Genomic DNA, 17,734 nt, shown 5'->3' with positions numbered 1-17,734 from the left:
GGGGGCCACAGGGGCGGGGGCCGCGGGGGTGGGGGCCGCAGGGGCGGGGGCCGCGGGGGTGGGGGCTGCAGGGGCGGGGACCGCGGGGGCCACGGGGGCGGGGGCCGCGGGGGCGGGGGCCGCAGGGGCGGGGGCCGCGGTCCAGCCAGCCTGGCGCGCTGTCCTCCGGCCAGATGGCGCACAGCCAGGAGGAGTTCGGCATCCACTTGGCGCAGGCCCTCGGCTCCCTGCGCAGCCGCCACCAGCACGTCAGGACCTGGGCGGCGCTCTTCATAGGTGAGCGGGCGGCCGGGCTCCGGACCCTCCGGCCGGCCCTGCCCCAGCGCCCTGCGCCTCAGCTGCCAGGCCGCCGCAACGGAGGGCAGAGAGGAGGGGTGGGGGCGAGCGGCCCCGACGGGCAGGAGGGGGTCTGAGCCCCCAGCCGCCAGCAAGCCCCCGCCACCGGCCGGCGCCTCCATCCCTCACACAGGTCACACCCTCTGCTACCAGCCCCAGGCCGTGTCTCAGATGGTGAACAGCGTCGACCCAAACCTGCTGTTCTCCAGTAAGCAACCCCACGTCCCCCCACCTCGAGTGTGAGATGGGGGCTCACACCCACTCACGCCACCTGAGGCTCCCAAGGAAGAGGTGGGGTTGGGGAGGGCAGCACCCCAGGCCTGGGAGGCAGAGGAGGTGGGGTCTGGGTGACGTCCCGCTGCCGCCCCCACCCCTGCTGGAAGGAGGGGCCCGGACCCCAGGCTCCCTCCACCAGGACGGGGCTGTGGGCAGACAGGACCCCGGGTCACTTCTGACTTGTGTCTCCTCCCCTGGAGCTTTTGAAGATCTCAAAAAAGACCCAGAGCCCGGCATCCGGGAGTTTGCCACCAGACAGTTCTCCTTCCTTCAGAAGGTGGCAGCCAGACCGCAGTGACCTCCAGCCATCCTCCCTCACCCTCCTCTTCCTCCCCTGTGCCCACCGAATCGGTCAGCCCCGCCCTGTCCACACAGAGCTGGGTTGCATAACACTTTTCCATTTGAAAGAAAGATCTAGATTCAACAAAGAAGCGTCACACCTGTCTGCTCTCTGCCCACCACCTCATGGCCCCAGAAGACGAGGCAAGCCCAGGGGACACTGGCAGGCCTAGGGGACAGGGGGCAGACCAGGTCTCCTAGAGACAAACTGTGAAGTCTGGGCAGGGTCCCGCAAATGACAGCTGTGGAGGTCAGGGGGACTCCACCTGACCAGAGCCCACGCCATGGCCCGCCGGCGTCCTGAGCGCCGAGAAGGCCCTCCAAGGGCAGCCACAGGGGGATGGAGTCATTCACCAGGACTCCCCCCACACCTGAGTCTTCAGTTTGTCTCTCGCTTGGAGCTCTAGAGTCACCAAGGGGCTGGCAGTAGGGAAACGGTCCCTTGGCGGGCCTCCCTCCAGGGGACTCCAGGTCTCCCTCCACCCTGACCCCTATCCTCGTGGGCACCTGAGGTTCGCAGCAGACCCAGCCTGGGTGGGAGCCAGACCTTCCCAGCGGGGCCCGCATGAGCTGTGTGGCCTGAGGCACCGGTCTCTGCCCGCTCCGCCTCAGCTACTCCATCTGTAAAATGGGCAGTAAGACCTTCCTCCTGAGAGCCCTCGCAGGGCTGAGTCCAGAGGAGGTCCCTCCCTGGCAGGGACCCCCACCTCCCAGGCAGCCACCTGGAGGCCCGCCTGACCTTCAGCCAGGTCCTCCCTTTTCAGCCTTGGTTTCCCCACATGTGAAATGGGCAGATGGGTCTTTCCCTTGCCTGCTGAAGTTCCTCCTAGGGCCTCACCACCAGGCTGTCCCTCTCAGGACCCCCACCAGCTGGCCCCTCCCAGCCTTATCCGTCACGTGCCCACACTGACCCCTCCACACCTTTGCTCAGGAAGCTCTTTCCACGTGCAGCACCTTCCCCACTCTCTCCCACCTGGGGGCCTCCACACTGCCCCCTCCTCTGAGGACGAGCCCCACCGGAGGGAGCCCCCACCCCAACCCGTCCTCAGCCCCGGGGCCTGAGCCACCCCTCCCCTGCACCAGACACACTCCAGGCTTTCACCCACCGCACCCCCCAGAGTCTGTAAGCCCCTCGGGGCAGGGAGGCAGCTGCACGGGGCTGGCCCAGGGGAGGCCCGCCACTTGGATGGTGGGTTGAAAAAATACAGCAACCTTCATGGAGCACGCATTTGCTTCTCAGATGGGTTTCATTTGGTCGAGCTGGGGGCCCCCTCTCCCCCTGGGAGCCCAGAGAGGGCCAGGATCTGCAGGCCCCTTCTTATCCATCTGTCCATCTCTGAATAGAGCCACCCGAGGACTTTGGGGGGGTGCCTTTTCCCGACCCCCATCCTGAGCACTGACCTCCATGGTACTCCAATCCCCTGGCTGGGGCATGGGGGGTGTGCTCCTTCAGAACCAAGGAGTGGGTTAACAGAGTCCCCTTAGTCCAGCCTGGTGGCTGTGGTCCCTAAAAGGACCCCTAAAAGGGGGGCATCATCCTCTGGCCCCTGCTGGGTGGTGGGCAGGCGGGCCTCCTCCACACTCTGCTCTGGAAAGTCTGGTTCAGTGAAAGCTTGGAGCTGGTGGGCCTGGACCCAGTGGGTTCCTGGAGCCGACAGTGACGTGACAGATAAGCCTTGCATCTGGAATCGCAGAGGGGCCCAACTCCTACCTAGCAGGGCAGCTGGGCTCTATGCAGCCGGGCACATGGAGGGCACCCCATTAATGGTACCAGTGGTAACAGCTCACGGCCCGGCCCGCTGCAGCAGCCCGGGAGACAGAGGACGGGCCTGTGTCCCCGTTGGCCAACCCCCAGGGCCCCGAGGAAGGGGCGGCTCACATAGGCGCCACCCCCCCAGGGCCGTACGTGCAAGTACTAGCAGAATGGGCCCAGGCAGGGCACCTGCCTCCAAGCACACGACTCTGCCGAGGCCCGGCCCCTGCCCTTCCTGGGCACGCTTCCTCCCCTGGGAGAAACAGAAGGGGTGACAACCAGGTGGCTAGGGGAGCCCTTCCCCACAGACCTTTCCCAGAGTGTGTGTAGGGTGCAGGCGGAGGGAGGGAGGCTCAGGCCATGGAGACGCAGGTGGGAGGTGGGGATGCCAGGCCCGGAGCTGTGACTCCTAAGACGGGCACTGTGTCCCAGGGACGGGGAGGAATGCCAGGGTGGTGTCCACCGCTGGGTCACAGTGCCTGGGGGCAGGGGCTCTGGCACAGACCACCCCCAGCCTTTCCACATGCCAGCCAGGCCAGCCCTGGGCCCCCTCCTCCCGGCTGTGCCCCCACACAGGGAAGGGCCGGCCCCCACCCTGGGAGATCTGCATGCGGAGGCACGTGAGCACGGCCGTGCATGCCCCCAGGCAGGCCTGGCGGCCTCTTGCACCCTCAGACTCACTCACCCCGTAGGCCCCGGGGTCACCCTCTGGCCTCCCCTCCCTTCCCTGGGCCAGCGGCATGGTGTGTCCCTCCATCGGAGCCAAGCCGGCCACCGCCATCTGCGCCCTCCTCTGGGCCTCTAAGTCTGAAATGAGGACACCTGGTGGCGGCAGGACTGAGCGGCCACCCCACTAGACACAAGGCCCTAAAGAATTACCAAGGGAGCCCCAGCCTGTCCTGCAGAGGGGCAACACTGGTGACCCGGCCTTGCCTTCTGATGCCCCAGCCCCCCCCCCAAAAAAAATAGCAAGTCACCTGGGCCTGCGCAGGTCACATGGGCGTGGTGCCAGCTCTGCTACATCAGGGATGTCCCCTGCCCCTAATCCAGGGAGTGCGGGGACCCAGCATGGACGCCAGGGGGAGCCCCAGTGCAGCCGGCCAGACGGCCTCCCTGGGCTCCACCCAGTCTCCCAAGCCGGGGCCCCCCCGCCCCCCGTCCACCCCACCCGGCCCTGCACCCCGCTCTCCAGACACACACAGCCACGGGGTCCTGTTTTATTGCCTTCGAGTGTCCAGGACATCTGACGGTCTCCAGACCCAGTAATTGAAAGTGCCAAGAACAGGTCAGGGCGAGAGGCCGTGGAGGAAGGGTCAGGCCCAGTGGCTAAAAAATACACCTGCTCCCTGACAAATGAGCCTGAGAGGAAAGCTGCCGGGGGACCCTGTGGGCGGGCAGGGGCAAGAGGGCCCCAACTAAGCCTCAGAGAGACAGGGCTGTGGGGACGAAGGGAAGCGCGGGTCCCCAGAGCGGCGGACTCGGGCACACGGAGACACACGGGGAGAAACAGAGGAAGGAGCCGGCACAGGGCACGCAGGGCGAGCTGGACCCGGTGGACGGGGGGTGCCGAGGGTCCGGGAGAGAAGGCGAGCCGGCGGCAGCGGGGCACGGGGTCCCTGCTCGGAGCCCCTGGGCTACATGACGCAGCACTTGGTCTTGTGCGCGTGCGGCTCCTTGAACCGCAGTCTCTGCTTGGGCCGGTACTTCTCCAGGTAGGTGAGCTGCTTGCTGTTGATGGCTCCCCGCCGCTTCCTGGGGAGACGGGACAGGGGTGGGGTCAGGCAGGACGGGCATCACCCTTCCCCTACCTGCTGTCACGGCCGCTGGTCCTCGATTCCCCTTGCTATCACCTCCTCCAGGTACCCCCACAGCGCTCACCCTCCCAAGGCCCCCTGGTTTACCCGGGTGCCACCCCACCCCCAGGCCACGGGCTCCTACGGGGCCACAGGGTAGAGCCTGGGCATCTCTGCAGCCCGGGAGGGAGGGAGGAAGGGAGGTCCTCCGGTGACAGGTGACAGGATGCCCTTCAGGAGGTCATCCGTCCCCGCCCACCCAGGACCTCAGGCGTAGCCTGGACTTGCTCTGGCCAATGAAGTGAGAGTAGAAGGGACACGTGTCTGCCAGGCAAGGCTTCCAGAGGGCCTCCGGCCCCGAGACTGGCAACACTGGAGGAGGGCTGCCCACCAAGGGCCCCGGGTCCCTGAGCAGAGCCCCCACTTCACCGCGTCCAAGGGTCATCCAAGTGAGGGACCAGTCTGAGCTGTGCTCGCTGCTGGGGTCTGGACCTGCCCGGCCCTGCAGCCTGTGCTCACCCCAGCCACGGAGCTGGGAGCCCCTCCTCACCCACACCTCCCGGCACCAGGAGCCACACACAGGCACCAGTCCTCACCCGGGCAGAGGGCCTGGCTACGGGGCCCGCACGAGTGTGTCGGTACCCCAGCGTGAGGCTGCACGGGACTGGGGACATCTCTGAGGTCACCCTGTGGCCAGGGGTCAGGAGTGCCCACTGGCAAGACGCTGGGCCCGATGGGGGAGGTGCAGAATAAGGGCCCCCTAAACCCAGACCCTCAAGCGCACACCAACTGCCCTCCGCCCCCACCCTCGCCGGCCACTCACTGTCGGATGAACTGGATGGCATCTTCATACTTCATCCCGCTCTCGATGAGAGCCAGTGCCACGAGGACCGGGGCCCTGGGGGCAGACGCAGGGCTGGGTCACCAAGCCTCGGCACCCCTGCCCCTTCCCCTGATGGGCCATCACTGAAGGCACAGGGTGATGCCTTCACCCTCACACCCACCAAAAACCTGCCCAGGCTCCCCCAGTGCAGCCCCCTCCCCCACGGAGGGCACAGGTGGCAGCTGAACCCGACCACCTGCTGCGTGGCCCCAGGTGGGCCAGGCTCCCTCTCTGTGCCTCAGGCTCCCCGGGTACAAGCGCGCTGGAGAGTCAGAGGGAGGGCAGCTGCTGGGGGTGTGTCTGGCCATCAACCTCGCTTGCCAGTGTTTGGCCTGAAACTGGGGGTGCACTGCCCGGGTCACTCGGTCACACCTGGCTGCAGGGGGTCTTTGTGTCTGGGGGGCGGGCTGGCAGCTCCTCCCAGCTTGAGTACAGGGGCCACGTTGCATCCCAGCAACAGGGAGTGGGGTCTCACTTGGGGAAGGACTGCTTCCCTGTGGTCACGTGATGGGGGCCCAGCACCTCCGTGCAAGAGCGTGGCGGACCACAGGATCCTGAGGTCCAGTCAGCCCCGGCCCCCCAGCTCACCGTCCCAGGCCGGCCACACAGTGAACAGCCACACAGCTGCCAGGGTCATCACAGAACTTGGCCTTCAGCAGGCTCAGCCAGTCCTCCACCACTTTCCCAGGCGGGGGCGCCCCGTCATCGAACGGCCAGTCCTGTGGAGGGCAGAAGCCCGTGAGACTGGGGGGCCCGGGCCGGTCAGCCCCCGGCCGGGACAAGGTCGGCATTCTGAGAAGCACACAGAGGGATCCCACAAGGGTGAGGGACAGCAGGCCCCGGAGGGCAGAGAGCTGGCCAGGCATGCGGTCCCCACTTCGAGGCTCCTCATCCTCTTCTGCTTACATCCGCTGTCCCCTTCTCCAGGAAGCCCTCCAGAACACCCCGCCCTCTTCTTTCCTGAGCACAGTGAGCCCTACGTCCCCTCCCGGCCAGCCCGCGCTGTGACTCCAGGGTCACAGCCTGACCCTTACCAACCTGAGTGTTTCTGGGTCAGCCGGCCCAAGGAGTCTGGGCTGCAAGCATGGCCGACACGTGCCTCTTCCTGTCCCCAGCCCCCAGCCCAGCCGCACAAAGCAGGCCCAGCCCGGTTACCGACCGGGAAGGAGTGAAGGAAGGGCACTAGGGTGAGCCCCATTGTTCTGAGCAGTGGATTCCAGACAGTTACAGCTGGGACCTCTCCAGACACTCGGGGATTCATTCGGTTTTGAAAAGTTGGCTGTGCCGCCCACCTCCCCAAGCACTCGGGCAGAGGCGAGGCGAGCCTGCAGGGTAAGCCCGCCCCGGTCACTGCCCCGAGGACCGAGATGCCAAGTCCCGGTGAAGGAGACTCAGGCGGGGCAGAGGGGAACTGCTCCAAGCCAGAGTCCACACGGGCCCACCAAGGCTGACGGGGAGGCGGGTCCCCGAGTGAAAGCTAGTAACTAAGGGATCTTCTGGGGGGGGCCACTGGACTCCCGGCTGCCCCCACCCCCACTCCGAGCCTTGGGCAGCCCCGTGCTGGGGGAGTGCCACAGCCGTGTGCCCGTCCCACAGGCGGGTGGCAGCACGGCCACCCCCTCCTTTGCCTGCTCTCGGGTCCCCAGGGCCAGGGGACCAAGGAAACAGTTCCCAGGCTCCCTTCCCCACAGCCTCGCAGAGAGCTTCCCGGGGGGACAGCCCAGGTGCGCCTGCCCTCCCCACCCCCCCAGAGCACTGCCCACTAACACGCCCCAAACAGCAGGCAGCAAGACACGCAGGAGCCCCCCGACAGCCCCGGCCCCGAGGAGCTGGCCAGGAGTCACTGGGCCCCGTTCTTCCACCCTGCCCAGGACGCTTGCACAGCGAGGGCCGTGGAGGTCACAGCTGCAGCCACCAGGTTGGGGGGCGGGGGGGTGCTCTCATGACAGTCCGCTCCCCAGGCTCTGTGGCCTCAGACAGCGACTGACCTGAGCCTCAGGTTCGCCCTGGCAGAGCCCCACCGGGGCTGTTGTGCGGTGAGCGGCGGTGGCCCCAGCACTGGGGGGACCTCGCTTCGGGAGCCGAGGCTGTGCATCGGCACGTGCGCCCGCCTCCCGGGCCCCACTGGCCAGGGACAAGCTCAAAGCTCAGCCACTCTAGACACGTGCCCCGGCATCATGTGGCCCGGGCACCAACATGCCCGGGTGGGGGGAGGGGTGTGCAGGTGGCACGCAGCAAGGCCTCCCAGCAAGGGGCTGCACACTCCCAGTCCAGGCCCACCCACACCACCCACCTCCCTCCCCCAGCAGCAGTGCTACCAGCGCCCGAGGCCCTCACCACGACTGTGATGCCATCCTTCTCCAGAGGGGCCTTGTCGTAGGTCACTTCGCACACTCGCACCACAGTGGTGGCCCCGTACTTCTTCAGGTCCTGGCGGGGAGGGAGGACGAAGGCAGGCTGGGCTGGGGCTGAGGGCGCAGGGCCGCGCCCCCTCAACGGAACCGAAAGGCTGATGCCAAGCAGAACCACCAGGGGCGGGCTTTCGGGCCCAACGACTCACTATGGGGGGAAGGAGCCTTCCTGATGCTTCCGGGCAGGCTGTCCCCACCTGCTCTCACTGCAGTGTGGCCAGCCCGCCATGAGCCCAGCTTCCAGCACATTCCTACCCTCATCCTGGGTGCTCAGGAGCCCCCCATGGCACCAGCATCTTCCAGACAAAGCAGGGGCAGGACACGGTGGCCTGAGCTGCCCTCCTGGCCAGGGTCTCATGGACGGGTCCCACTGAGGGCACAGCTGGACCCCACACGAGGGCCTGCAGAAGCTCGAGGGACAGGCACCTGCTCAGATGGTGACGGGAGGGAGCCAGGCCCTGCACACCGGCGGGGAAGCCCCAGGCTACCAGAGAAAAGGTCCAGGCAGTTCACAGCCAGGCTGTTTATATTTATCCTCTAAGCAGGGGGTCCACTCCACAGGAGCCCATGCTGGGGCTGCTCCCACCCCACCTGCTCCAGCAGCTATTCTGGGAGTGTGAGCTGGACCCTGCTCGTCATGCGATGGGGACACCGGACACAATGAGGGCAGGACACCGCTATGCTGAGAATGCAGTGCACAGGAAAGTGGGTGGGGTTCTGAGGCCACGGGGTCACCTCAGAAGTCCTCTGTGCACGCAGCGAAAGGGGAAGCCACCCGGCCCAGGGCTGAGCCCTGACCCTCAACACAGACTCACCTTGACCCTGGTCACACCCTGAGCCCTGAGCCCAGTCACACTCAGAGCCCTGACCCCGGTCATATGTTAAGCCCTGACCCCCATCACACTCTGAGCCCTGAGTCCGGTCAAACGCTGAGCCCTGACCCTGGTCACACTCCGAGCCCTGACCTGGTCACACTCTGAGCCCTGACCTGGTCACACTCTGAGCCCTGACCCTGGTCACACTCTGAGACCTGACCTGGTCACACTCTGAGCCCTGACCCTCATCACACTCTGAGCCCTGACGCTGGTCACACTCTGAGCCCTGACCCCGGTCACACTCCGAGCCCTGACCTGGTCACACTCTGAGCCCTGACTCTGGTCACACTCTGAACCCTGACCCTGGTCACACTCTGACCCCTGACCCCTGACCCTGGTCACACTCTGAGCCCTGACCCCTGACCCTGGCAACACACAGCCCCTGAGCCCAGTCACAGGCTGACTGCTGAGCTGAGCCTTTCCCCAGGTCCTGCTATTACCCCAAGGATCCCCATTGTGAAGAGGGGCCGCCCTCCTCTGCAGGGCTCTCGACACAGTGTCCAGGGCCCAGGCCCCTGATGGCAGGGGGCCCCCTGCCTCCCTCTATAATGTTCAAGGTCCTCTCGTGCCCAAGTCCCTGTTTAATCACGACGAGCACCCACGGGGCTGCTCTCACGTTGCAGAGGGAAGGGCTGAGGGTCTGAGACCACGAATGACCTACATGCAGCCGCAGGCTCTGCAAACACATCTGCTCACAGCCACGGTGGCCACTCCTCGTGGCCAGCACAGACTCTGACCCAGCCTCTCTTCCCAGACAGCGGCTCCCTAAAGCCTCCAGCCCCGTCTGTTCTAACCCAAGGCCTCCCGGAGAGCCAGCGGGCTTCCTGCAGCCTGGGCTGGCCGTGGAGCTGAACTTCGCCTGCCCCCGCTGCTGCAGCGGCCACTTCTCACCGTGGGACCCCCCTTCCTGCTCAGCCTCCGCACAGAGGCCAGGAGCCAGCCCAGGCCGCTCCAGCCGCAGGCCACGTCCGAGGAGGCAACACCCGCTGCTCCTACCCCTGAGCCTGCCTCTGTCTACTTAGTGTGGAGCCCCTGCCCCGGCCGTCCTACCCTGCAGGGCCCCGGGGGCTGCTGACCCTCACACGGAGCTCCGCGGGACAGCCTGCGCTCCCCCCGCCGGGGTCGGCGACCGTGCTGCTCCGAAGCGCAGTACTTGGTTTGACAGCCCCAAACCCAGCCCCGCCCCAGCTCTCGGGCCCCACTCACCTCGATGAAGGTGCTGAGAGTGGCGTTGGTGGGGTTGTGCGTGATCAGGAAGCGCATGCTCTTGTAGCTCACCTCCACGGGGGCGGGCCGGTTCATCCGCGCCATGCTCCTCCGAAGACGGGGTGAGGCCCAGGCAGGGGCTGCACCCAGGGAGGGCCCCCGCCAGCCCCCCACACCCCGGGGCAACCAAGATCCCTGTGCTCGTCTGACAGACAGAAAACGCTTTGGCAACCCGCCCCGCCCGCACCGATACTGTGCAAATGCCTGGGAGGTGGGGGAGCTGAGCAGCGGGGTCCAGCTCTTTACAAGAGAAGGAAAGACAAGGCCCCCAGGGGAGAGCGGCGGCCCACACCCCCGCCTCGGGGAGCTGGGTAACAATGAGGGGCAAAAGTAAAAATAAGGACAACCAAAGCCCGGCCAAGAAAACCTCACAAAGCCCAGAGTGAGTCTGCCGCCGGGGCTCTGCCCAGCGCTGTCTGCATCGGTGGATGGGCGAGCGACCCCCTGCGCTCCAAGGCGGGCCCCAAACCCTCAAGGACCAGACGAAACCCGAACTTGAACCTAACGCACAGGGCAGCCTTGGGGTGGGGGTGGGGGTGGAAGGCGGCGGCGTGGCGGTGGGCGGCTCTGACACTCGGGGTCTCTGTCACGTTACCCCATCGGGGTACTGCGAGTCCTGGAGAGGGCCCGGGGGCTCAGGCGGCAGAGCCGGCCCGGGGCCGGACAGCAGGGGCCATCGGCGGGCGAGGGCAATGGTGAGGGCCAGAGGCGCGGGGGCCTCCTCAGCAGCAGGCGTGGCAGCGATGTTGGGCCCGGCAGTATTCAGAGCTGCCCCCCGAGGCCCTCTCCATAAATCCCGGTCTGGTCAGCAGCAGGCCACGTCTGTGGGAGGACCGGAAAGAAAATGAACAGACAAGGGGTCACTGGGAGCCCCTGCCTCCGGGGAGGGCTGCGAGTCTGCCCACCCCACGCCGCAGAAGAAGCTTCCCCAGGGCCCTGCCACAGGACCGTGCTGAGTGAATGACCCTCGTCAGGCCTCAGTTTCCCCACCTGGGAGTACAGGAAGAACAGCTCCCGCCAGGGCGGTCTCAGAGAGCCCTGACGGCCAGCAGTGTGGAGGGAAAAAGACAGAGGGAGGGATTCCAGGGACACACACCCCAGGAGCGCGCTGCACCCCCCCCAATGAGCAGATTTCACAGCAGTCTGCAGCAACAGGGGTCTGCCCCCGCCCCCCTGAGCCTGGTCCCCCCTCTGCAGCCTGTGACCAGCAGACACCCACCCCCAGCCAAGGACAGTCACACTGCTCTGTGGAATTCCAGGCCTCTGCGGAATTCCGGAGCCCAGATCGTTGTGGGGCGGCCAGTCCTCCGGGAGAGGGGCTCAGGCACGGCTGCCGAAGTGCTGGGGCGCAGCGGGGACAGGGGGCTGCAGCCCCGCTCACGGCCGTAAGCCACCTTAAACATGTCTCACGGGTGCCCCGTGGGACTCTCTGGCTCCTGCCCGCCTCCACCCCTCTGCTGTCTCCACCACTCACCCACAGGGCTGGCCAGGCACGGGAGTAAACAAGCCTCTGCCCTTGGGGAGCTCGGAGAAGCAGAGGCCGACCACAGCGGCCAGAGGACCAGCCGGCCCCCAGGCGCATGCCAGCGCATGACAGTGCAGGGGGCCAGGAGTGGGTCACACTGTGATGGCCCCAGGGAGGGACGCTGCGGGGCCACTGAGACAGCCATCAAGCATCTCCACACCTGTCTCTCCCTCTCTGGGCCCCAAAGTTCCTGGCCAGGGACCCCAGCAGGCGCACCCAGCCCCACACCCCACCCCCGCCCCCACAGATGGGCTAGGAGACCTTGGGCAATCAATGGCCTCAGTTTCCCCACCTGCACAATGAGAAGTTATATAAGATGTCCCCGTGGTCCCTCCAGCTGTGACCCAGTGGTCAGCAGACCCCTCCAGCCACTGAATGTGGTCCCAACCCCACCACGGCACTCTTATCTGCTCACCCGGCCAGGCCCTCCGTCCCCCAACCCACCACCTCTTACCTTTGTCCCCGCCCCAGCACCCCCTTCTCCAGCTGTCCACCAGGCAAGCAGAGCCCGCAGAGTCTCAGCCGAGGTGCAGGAAGCACCCAAGGCCTGGGACCCCGGGTAAGAAGGGACCAGCGGCCCTGGGGTTCCTGGGCTCAGGGCACAGGTGACACACCTCGCCCTCTGCCCTGTGCCGGGGTCCTGGGAGGGCTGAATGGGGAGTGTCCCAGGATTGGGGGAAAGGCAGAGGGCAGGAAGCCTGTCCTGGTTCAGCCAGCCCTAAACCTGAGCCATCCCAGAGCAAGCTTCAGCTCAGAGGGCAGGTGAAGAAAGAGACAGCCACAGGCTCCCTGCACACCACACAAACACCTGTCCCTCCTGGGGCAGCAGGGTGCTCCCGAGCGTGTGTGTGCATGCGTGTGTTTACCAGAAAGTAAGAGGAAAAAAGGCTCAAGGAAGCCACAGGACTACAGACCTCTCCCTGCAGGACTGACCAGTCACCTCGCTGCCCACAGATGCCGGGCACCTGGGGGAGACCCCATGGGCAAGAGCAGAGGGCCTAGCTCTGCTACGCAGTATCCCTGAACAGGTCCTCAGCGCTGAAGGCTCTGGGCAGGAAGGACCACACTACTGTCACCTTGAGGCTGAAGCTGACCCCTATCGGCAGGGTTAGACTGGCTGGGGGACAGGGAGCACGATCTAGACTAGAATGGGGTCAGGGGTCTGGGCCAAGGTGGGTTGGGGTCTTGCCACACACCCCACTTGTCTGTGCAGAGTCTGGGCCGCCACACCGAGGTGGGAGCAGGCAGTCATGCCTCAGCCCGCAGAGAGGGGCCCTTCCTCCCAACCACACCCCGCCAGCGAGGCTCCAGGGCCCCTAAGCAGGGGTGACCCAAGCTGGCCACAGCAACCACCCCCCAGGCCCAGCACCATGAGGCAAGGGGCCTACTGTACGCGATGCGTCCCCTCTGGCCTTCCTGCCCAGGGCCCATAACCCCGCTCCTGGGGCCCCAGCCAGCCTCCTCCCACCTGCAGGCCCTGAACCCTCTGCCGCGTCCAGAGCAGCCATCCTGTGGAGACCCCGTTAGGGGACCATAGTCCTCCCTGTCTGCAGATCAGTAAACAGGCAGGGACAGACAGCAGGACCTTCTCTGGGCCCTGACCAGACAGACTGTCTGGGTTTCCTCAATCTCAAGTCCAGGAGGCAAGGACAACACTCAACCCCAGTTTGTAAGGGGGGAAATCCAGGTACAGGGAGGCTGTAGCCCGCATTCCTGGTCACAGCCTGTTTGAACCCACAGGGCTCAGAGAGGGCCAGCCCCTCCTGACCCAGACCCCTGCATGATCTGGGGAGTTGCCGAGGATTACAGCTCCCTGAGGTCCCAGGAGAGGTAAAGCAGGGGTGTGGGAGCACCGTGGGCAGGGCTGGGACCCGGCAGCTGGTGTGGGGTCTTGGGTGGGGGCCACCACGTCCCGTGCTGCGTGAGCCCCGAGGCGCGTGGGGGCTGGTTCCAGGGGTGCAGTCCCCTCCCCGGGCTGAGGCTGAGGTCCTCCCCGCATGCCCGGCCCACACCCGCCCCAGCTCACCCTGGCTCGCTCACGCACACGCACACAGGCGTCCCACCGCCGCCTCCATCGGTGCGGGGCCAGGCGGGGGGCTGGGGCGGAGACCCAGAGCGCGGGGCGCGCCGGCCTCCCTGGGATGCTCGGCGGCCCCGTGGCCCGGGAGCTATTTATAGCGCCCGGGCATCACGTGGGCGGGATGGCCGGTGCCCGGCTGGCCACCGGGCTTGTGGCTCCCACACCTGCCGCCTAAATATAACCGCAGGCCGGCCAGCGCGCCCAGGCAAACAAAGGGGCTGCGGAGGGCCGGGCAGGAGAGAGGAAGCAGCAGGAGGAAGGGGAAATGCAAGAGGGGAGGGCGACAGACCGTGGCGAGGCGGGGCCCTGCCGCCCAGGCGCCTGCCTTCTGCCTTCTGCCTGTCGGAGCAGGAGCCCATCAACCCTGTGCATGCCCTCCCCAGCACCCTCTGGGGCTCCCCAGGGCCCCCTCTTGCAGGAGGGGGTCTACCCAGGACTAGGTGCTGGGGGGACCTCAGCACAGGCAAAGGCCTGCAGGAAGAACTCTCCAGGCTGCCAATGAGAAGGGGGTGCCCCTGTGCAGGTGGGTTGGGGAGGCCGACGCCCACCAGGTGAGTGCCCAGCACCTCACCTGGACTGCTAGGCCCCTGCCCAGCTCTCCAGCCTCACGCCCGAGGACTCCTGAGCACCTTCTTGTGCGTTATTGTGTGCTAGACACCACTGGCCCTCACTGAATCCTCACCACAGCTGGGGGAGGCTGCCGTCATCCCACCCACCCCTTGCTGTGTGCAGATGGGGAGACTGAGTCACTGAGACCAGGAGCCCGCAGAGGGTCACCCAGAGAGCTGTCTCCACATCCCTCTCACTCTCACCAAGAGGACCTCTGGGATGCTCCCAGGTAGAACCGCCCCCAGGGTCTGGGCCTAACCCCACCAGCAGGGTCCTGGCTTTCCCTCCTGGGAGCACCATGTAAAGGACGCAAGCGCCCCCCAGATGATGAGCCTCAAGAGTGGAGCCTGGCATCACAGTCAACGCTGTACCTGCCCTGGCCAGCCCAGAGGCCCTCGGAAGAGAGGTGGAGCAGGGTGGATAGAGCCCCCAGCACACAGGGTCCCAGGAGGCCTCGCCTTCCTGGGAACCCGGCTCCAAGCCCAGCTCCCAGCCAGCCAGCCTGGCCCCCGCAATCAGCAGTCAGAGCCGCAGGGCCGGGGGGAGCAGGGGTATGCTGGCAGGGGCCCAGCCCAGAACACGGCCCCCTCCCAGGCTCTCCCCACACATACACCCAGAGAGCATCAGCCCTGCCTGTGACCCTCACTTCCTCACACCGGCGAGCTGGGTGAGCATGCAGGAAGGAGGCCCCGCAGGAGCCCCACCCACAGGTCCACCCTCACCAAGCCAGGTGGCCTGCCCATCTCCTCGTGCCTCCATCCAGCAACAACGTGGGCTTCAGGCCAGGACTCCCGCTCCAGTGCTCTTAGCTCCCCACTTCCAGCAGCATCTCCCTGGAGTCCACCTCTGGGCACTCAGTGACCCCACCACCAACAACCTCCCACCTTGACCACTTTCAGAAGGTCTGTCCCCTCCGATGCTGCATCCCATGAACAAGACACATTGGCCACATTGTATGGATAAAACACAGCAGGTCAGAGAGGTTGAGTGACTTGCCCAAGTTGCCCATCCAGGAAGTAGAAGAACCACGGTTGGGACTGAGTTTTGCTGAGCCGCAAAGACCCTGCTCTTGCCAACCCTGGCCCTCTGGAAGGAAGGACCTCTGGGCAAGCTGCTTCTACCACCCCAGTCTGTTTCCTCATCCAAACACGGTAAAAGTTTCCCATCGAGCTCTTTGATACTGCACCCAAGACATAGAGAGCACCGTGCTGCTCAGGCTGCAGACCTGGGCCCCAGCAACACTGTCCCCCCCTTGCCTGGGGCACCCACTCTCGCCAGGCCTGGGGGGCACCTGCTGCAGCTGGCAAGACCCCAAGCCCTTCGGAGAAGTCTATTTTTATCCGAGCAGGAGCTGTTCCTGGAATCCTCCCAGAGCGAGCCCAAGTCTACACACGGCTCGGGGGGGCAGGAGGGGAGTCTTGAGCCAGCCCAGCCCACCCTGATCCTCCAGGAAGCCCTCCCAGAGCCCTCCTGCCCTCCCGCCCTGCACCCAGCAGCACTGAGGGTCCAGCCCCCCTCACTGGCCAAGTCCTGTGACCTCCCTTCCCCCCATCCCTGTCCTGTCCCCTTTCCCTCCAGCCACACGCCCTTCAGAGCAGAGTGTCCCAGCCCCAGGGAAGGCATGTCCCAAAGGAGGGACGCAGAGGCTGCCGATTCCACCCTGCCTCCACACAGGGTCTGGCACCAGGAGGGCTCCCCACTTGTTTATGGAAGGAACAAATGACCCAGCGTTCTGGGCAGAGGTCCAGATCTGGGAAATGTCCAGAACCCATCACAGGATCTCAGCCCCTGAGGTCCAGAGGGAACTTGAAGGTCACCTCCGCCACCCAGTCCCCCAGCTCGCACACCTCCAGTGACAGGGAGCTTACTACTCCTTGGCAGCACCTCTCTGCCTCCAGGCAGCTCCCTGAGTCATCAGGGCCTCCCTCCAGCACCCGCTGAGTGCCCGCAGCGGGATGGGGACCAGCAGGAGGGAGGGCTCCGAGCAGATCAAGCCAGCACAGCGGGCAGCACCGAGGGCAGAGCTGGAGGCTCGGGCGATCGGGGGAAGGCTTCCCCTGGAGAAGCTGGACGGCGGGGAGACCAGCGCCCTGCTGATGCCTGGAACCTCATCGGGGCTTGAGCAGCTGCCCTGACTCCCTGGGCGACCTGGGGCCAGGCCTCGCCCTCTCTGGGGCACGTGGCCTCCCCTGCAGATGAGACACGGCCAGGGAGGAAAGCCACCTTCTGAGCTGGCTCCAGCTCCAAGCCGGTCACGGGGCACCCAGGCCACGACCTGGAAGCAGAGCTGTGGCCAGCAGGCTTCGGTTTCCACTGGGGCGGACACCTGTTGCGCCCGCCGGGACCTCGGGGTGGAGGACCGCGCTGCAAGCAGGCTCTCGGAAGCACGGCCGCTGCCCCTCGGGCCCCGCACGGGCCGCCCCGCCACACCCGTGGCTTTAATGGTGCCCCCGGGGGGAGTGGTGCTGACTCGCCAAACTGAGCGGCCCACCCCCGAGGCCACCCTGGCATGCCGTCGGCCACCAGCGCTGCCTGGGTGGGCCACAGCTCCACCGGAGACCCACGGGCGGGCACCCCCGAGAGCATGGGGGAGGCTGCGGGGCTCTGGCGGGCAGGCAGCCGGGTGAGCCAGACCAGGCCCCCCGGGGGTCCTGGACCCCGTGGCCACGGGGAGCCCGCCAGGCCTAGCCCAAGGCCCCCCAGCCCGGACAGCACCCACCCAGCAGGCACCAGAAGAACCTCGCTGGTAACGGGTGCCACTCCGCAGCTGCTGTCAGCCCCACCCCGACCTCACCTGGCCAGGCCTGGGCCCTCCGCTCAGGGGCACCCGCGGCAGGAGGGACACACAGGGCAGGAGGCGGGAGCACGGAATGACAGCAGGCGGGGTGCCAGTGTTGCCCCCAGGACAGCACCAAGCTGGACAGTCAGGGCCCGGCCCCGGCTCAGAGGCCGGGGCGTACCCAACACCGCCTGTGACCAGACACGACGAGGCTTGCCTTGCTGGGGTATCACGGGGACAAAGGGACAGTAGGTGATGAGGGCTGGAACACAGGGCCTCTGTGGCCATGGGACAGTGGGGCCAAGTGCCCTGCAGCTGCCCCTTCTGCCACGCTGCAGACCCAGCTGGTGGCCGAGGGCTAGGGTGTCTCCCCTGCCCCCCAGCCCCTGCAAGCCCTTCCTGCGGGCCGGGCTGCTGTGACATCGCACGGCGACACACGGGCCACAGCGTAGCCAGCTGCTCCAGCACGTGAGCGGACTGCACCCCCGGGATGCCCACCTCTGTCGGAAGCCCCACCACCCACCCACCACTGACCAGGACACTGCCCCCACCCCGGCCTCAGACCTGGCTCCGAGCGCCTTCTGCACCTGTGTGCCCCGCTCCCACTCCAGACCTGAGCACTCCCACCAAGGCGGAAGGAGGACTGGCATGTGTTCATGCCTTCATTCGTTCATCCCATTTACAAATACTGAGCATCTCCCGGGGCTAAGCTCAGAGATGCAGGGAAAGCAATCACCAGACAGGCAAAAGGCTCCACCCTTTCCCGCCCCCAGATGGGGCTGCCGGCCACCCCTCCAACCCCTGATCCG

The 17,734-nt window shown here is 66.3% G+C and overlaps 2 protein-coding genes across 2 annotated transcripts in view; one reads left to right on the top strand and one right to left on the bottom strand.

The window, feature by feature from the left end:
* Positions 1–955, top strand: part of LOC116639598 (maestro heat-like repeat family member 5) — a 72,590-nt gene extending 71,635 nt beyond the window's left edge. Inside the window, exons 29-31 of the mRNA XM_032416109.1 lie at positions 174–276; positions 470–544; positions 813–955. Of these exons, the coding sequence (XP_032272000.1) occupies positions 174–276; positions 470–544; positions 813–910 (276 nt within the window). The 3' untranslated portion in view covers positions 911–955. The remainder of the gene's footprint in view (positions 1–173; positions 277–469; positions 545–812) is intronic.
* Positions 956–3,907: 2,952 nt separating this feature from the next.
* The window catches only part of PTP4A3 (protein tyrosine phosphatase 4A3), a 33,569-nt gene continuing 19,742 nt past the window's right edge, over positions 3,908–17,734 (bottom strand). The window contains exons 2-6 of the mRNA XM_032415843.1: positions 9,873–10,754; positions 7,718–7,810; positions 5,969–6,099; positions 5,321–5,395; positions 3,908–4,456 (exon numbers count right to left, since the gene is read on the bottom strand). Of these exons, the coding sequence (XP_032271734.1) occupies positions 4,339–4,456; positions 5,321–5,395; positions 5,969–6,099; positions 7,718–7,810; positions 9,873–9,977 (522 nt within the window). The 5' untranslated portion in view covers positions 9,978–10,754 and the 3' untranslated portion in view covers positions 3,908–4,338. The remainder of the gene's footprint in view (positions 4,457–5,320; positions 5,396–5,968; positions 6,100–7,717; positions 7,811–9,872; positions 10,755–17,734) is intronic.

Source organism: Phoca vitulina, unplaced genomic scaffold (genome assembly GCF_004348235.1).
Source record: "Phoca vitulina isolate PV1807 unplaced genomic scaffold, GSC_HSeal_1.0 scaffold18, whole genome shotgun sequence".
Classification (NCBI taxonomy): domain Eukaryota; kingdom Metazoa; phylum Chordata; class Mammalia; order Carnivora; family Phocidae; genus Phoca; species Phoca vitulina.
Note: the sequence above shows the minus strand (reverse complement) of the source record. Positions and strands in the feature narration are given on the sequence as shown.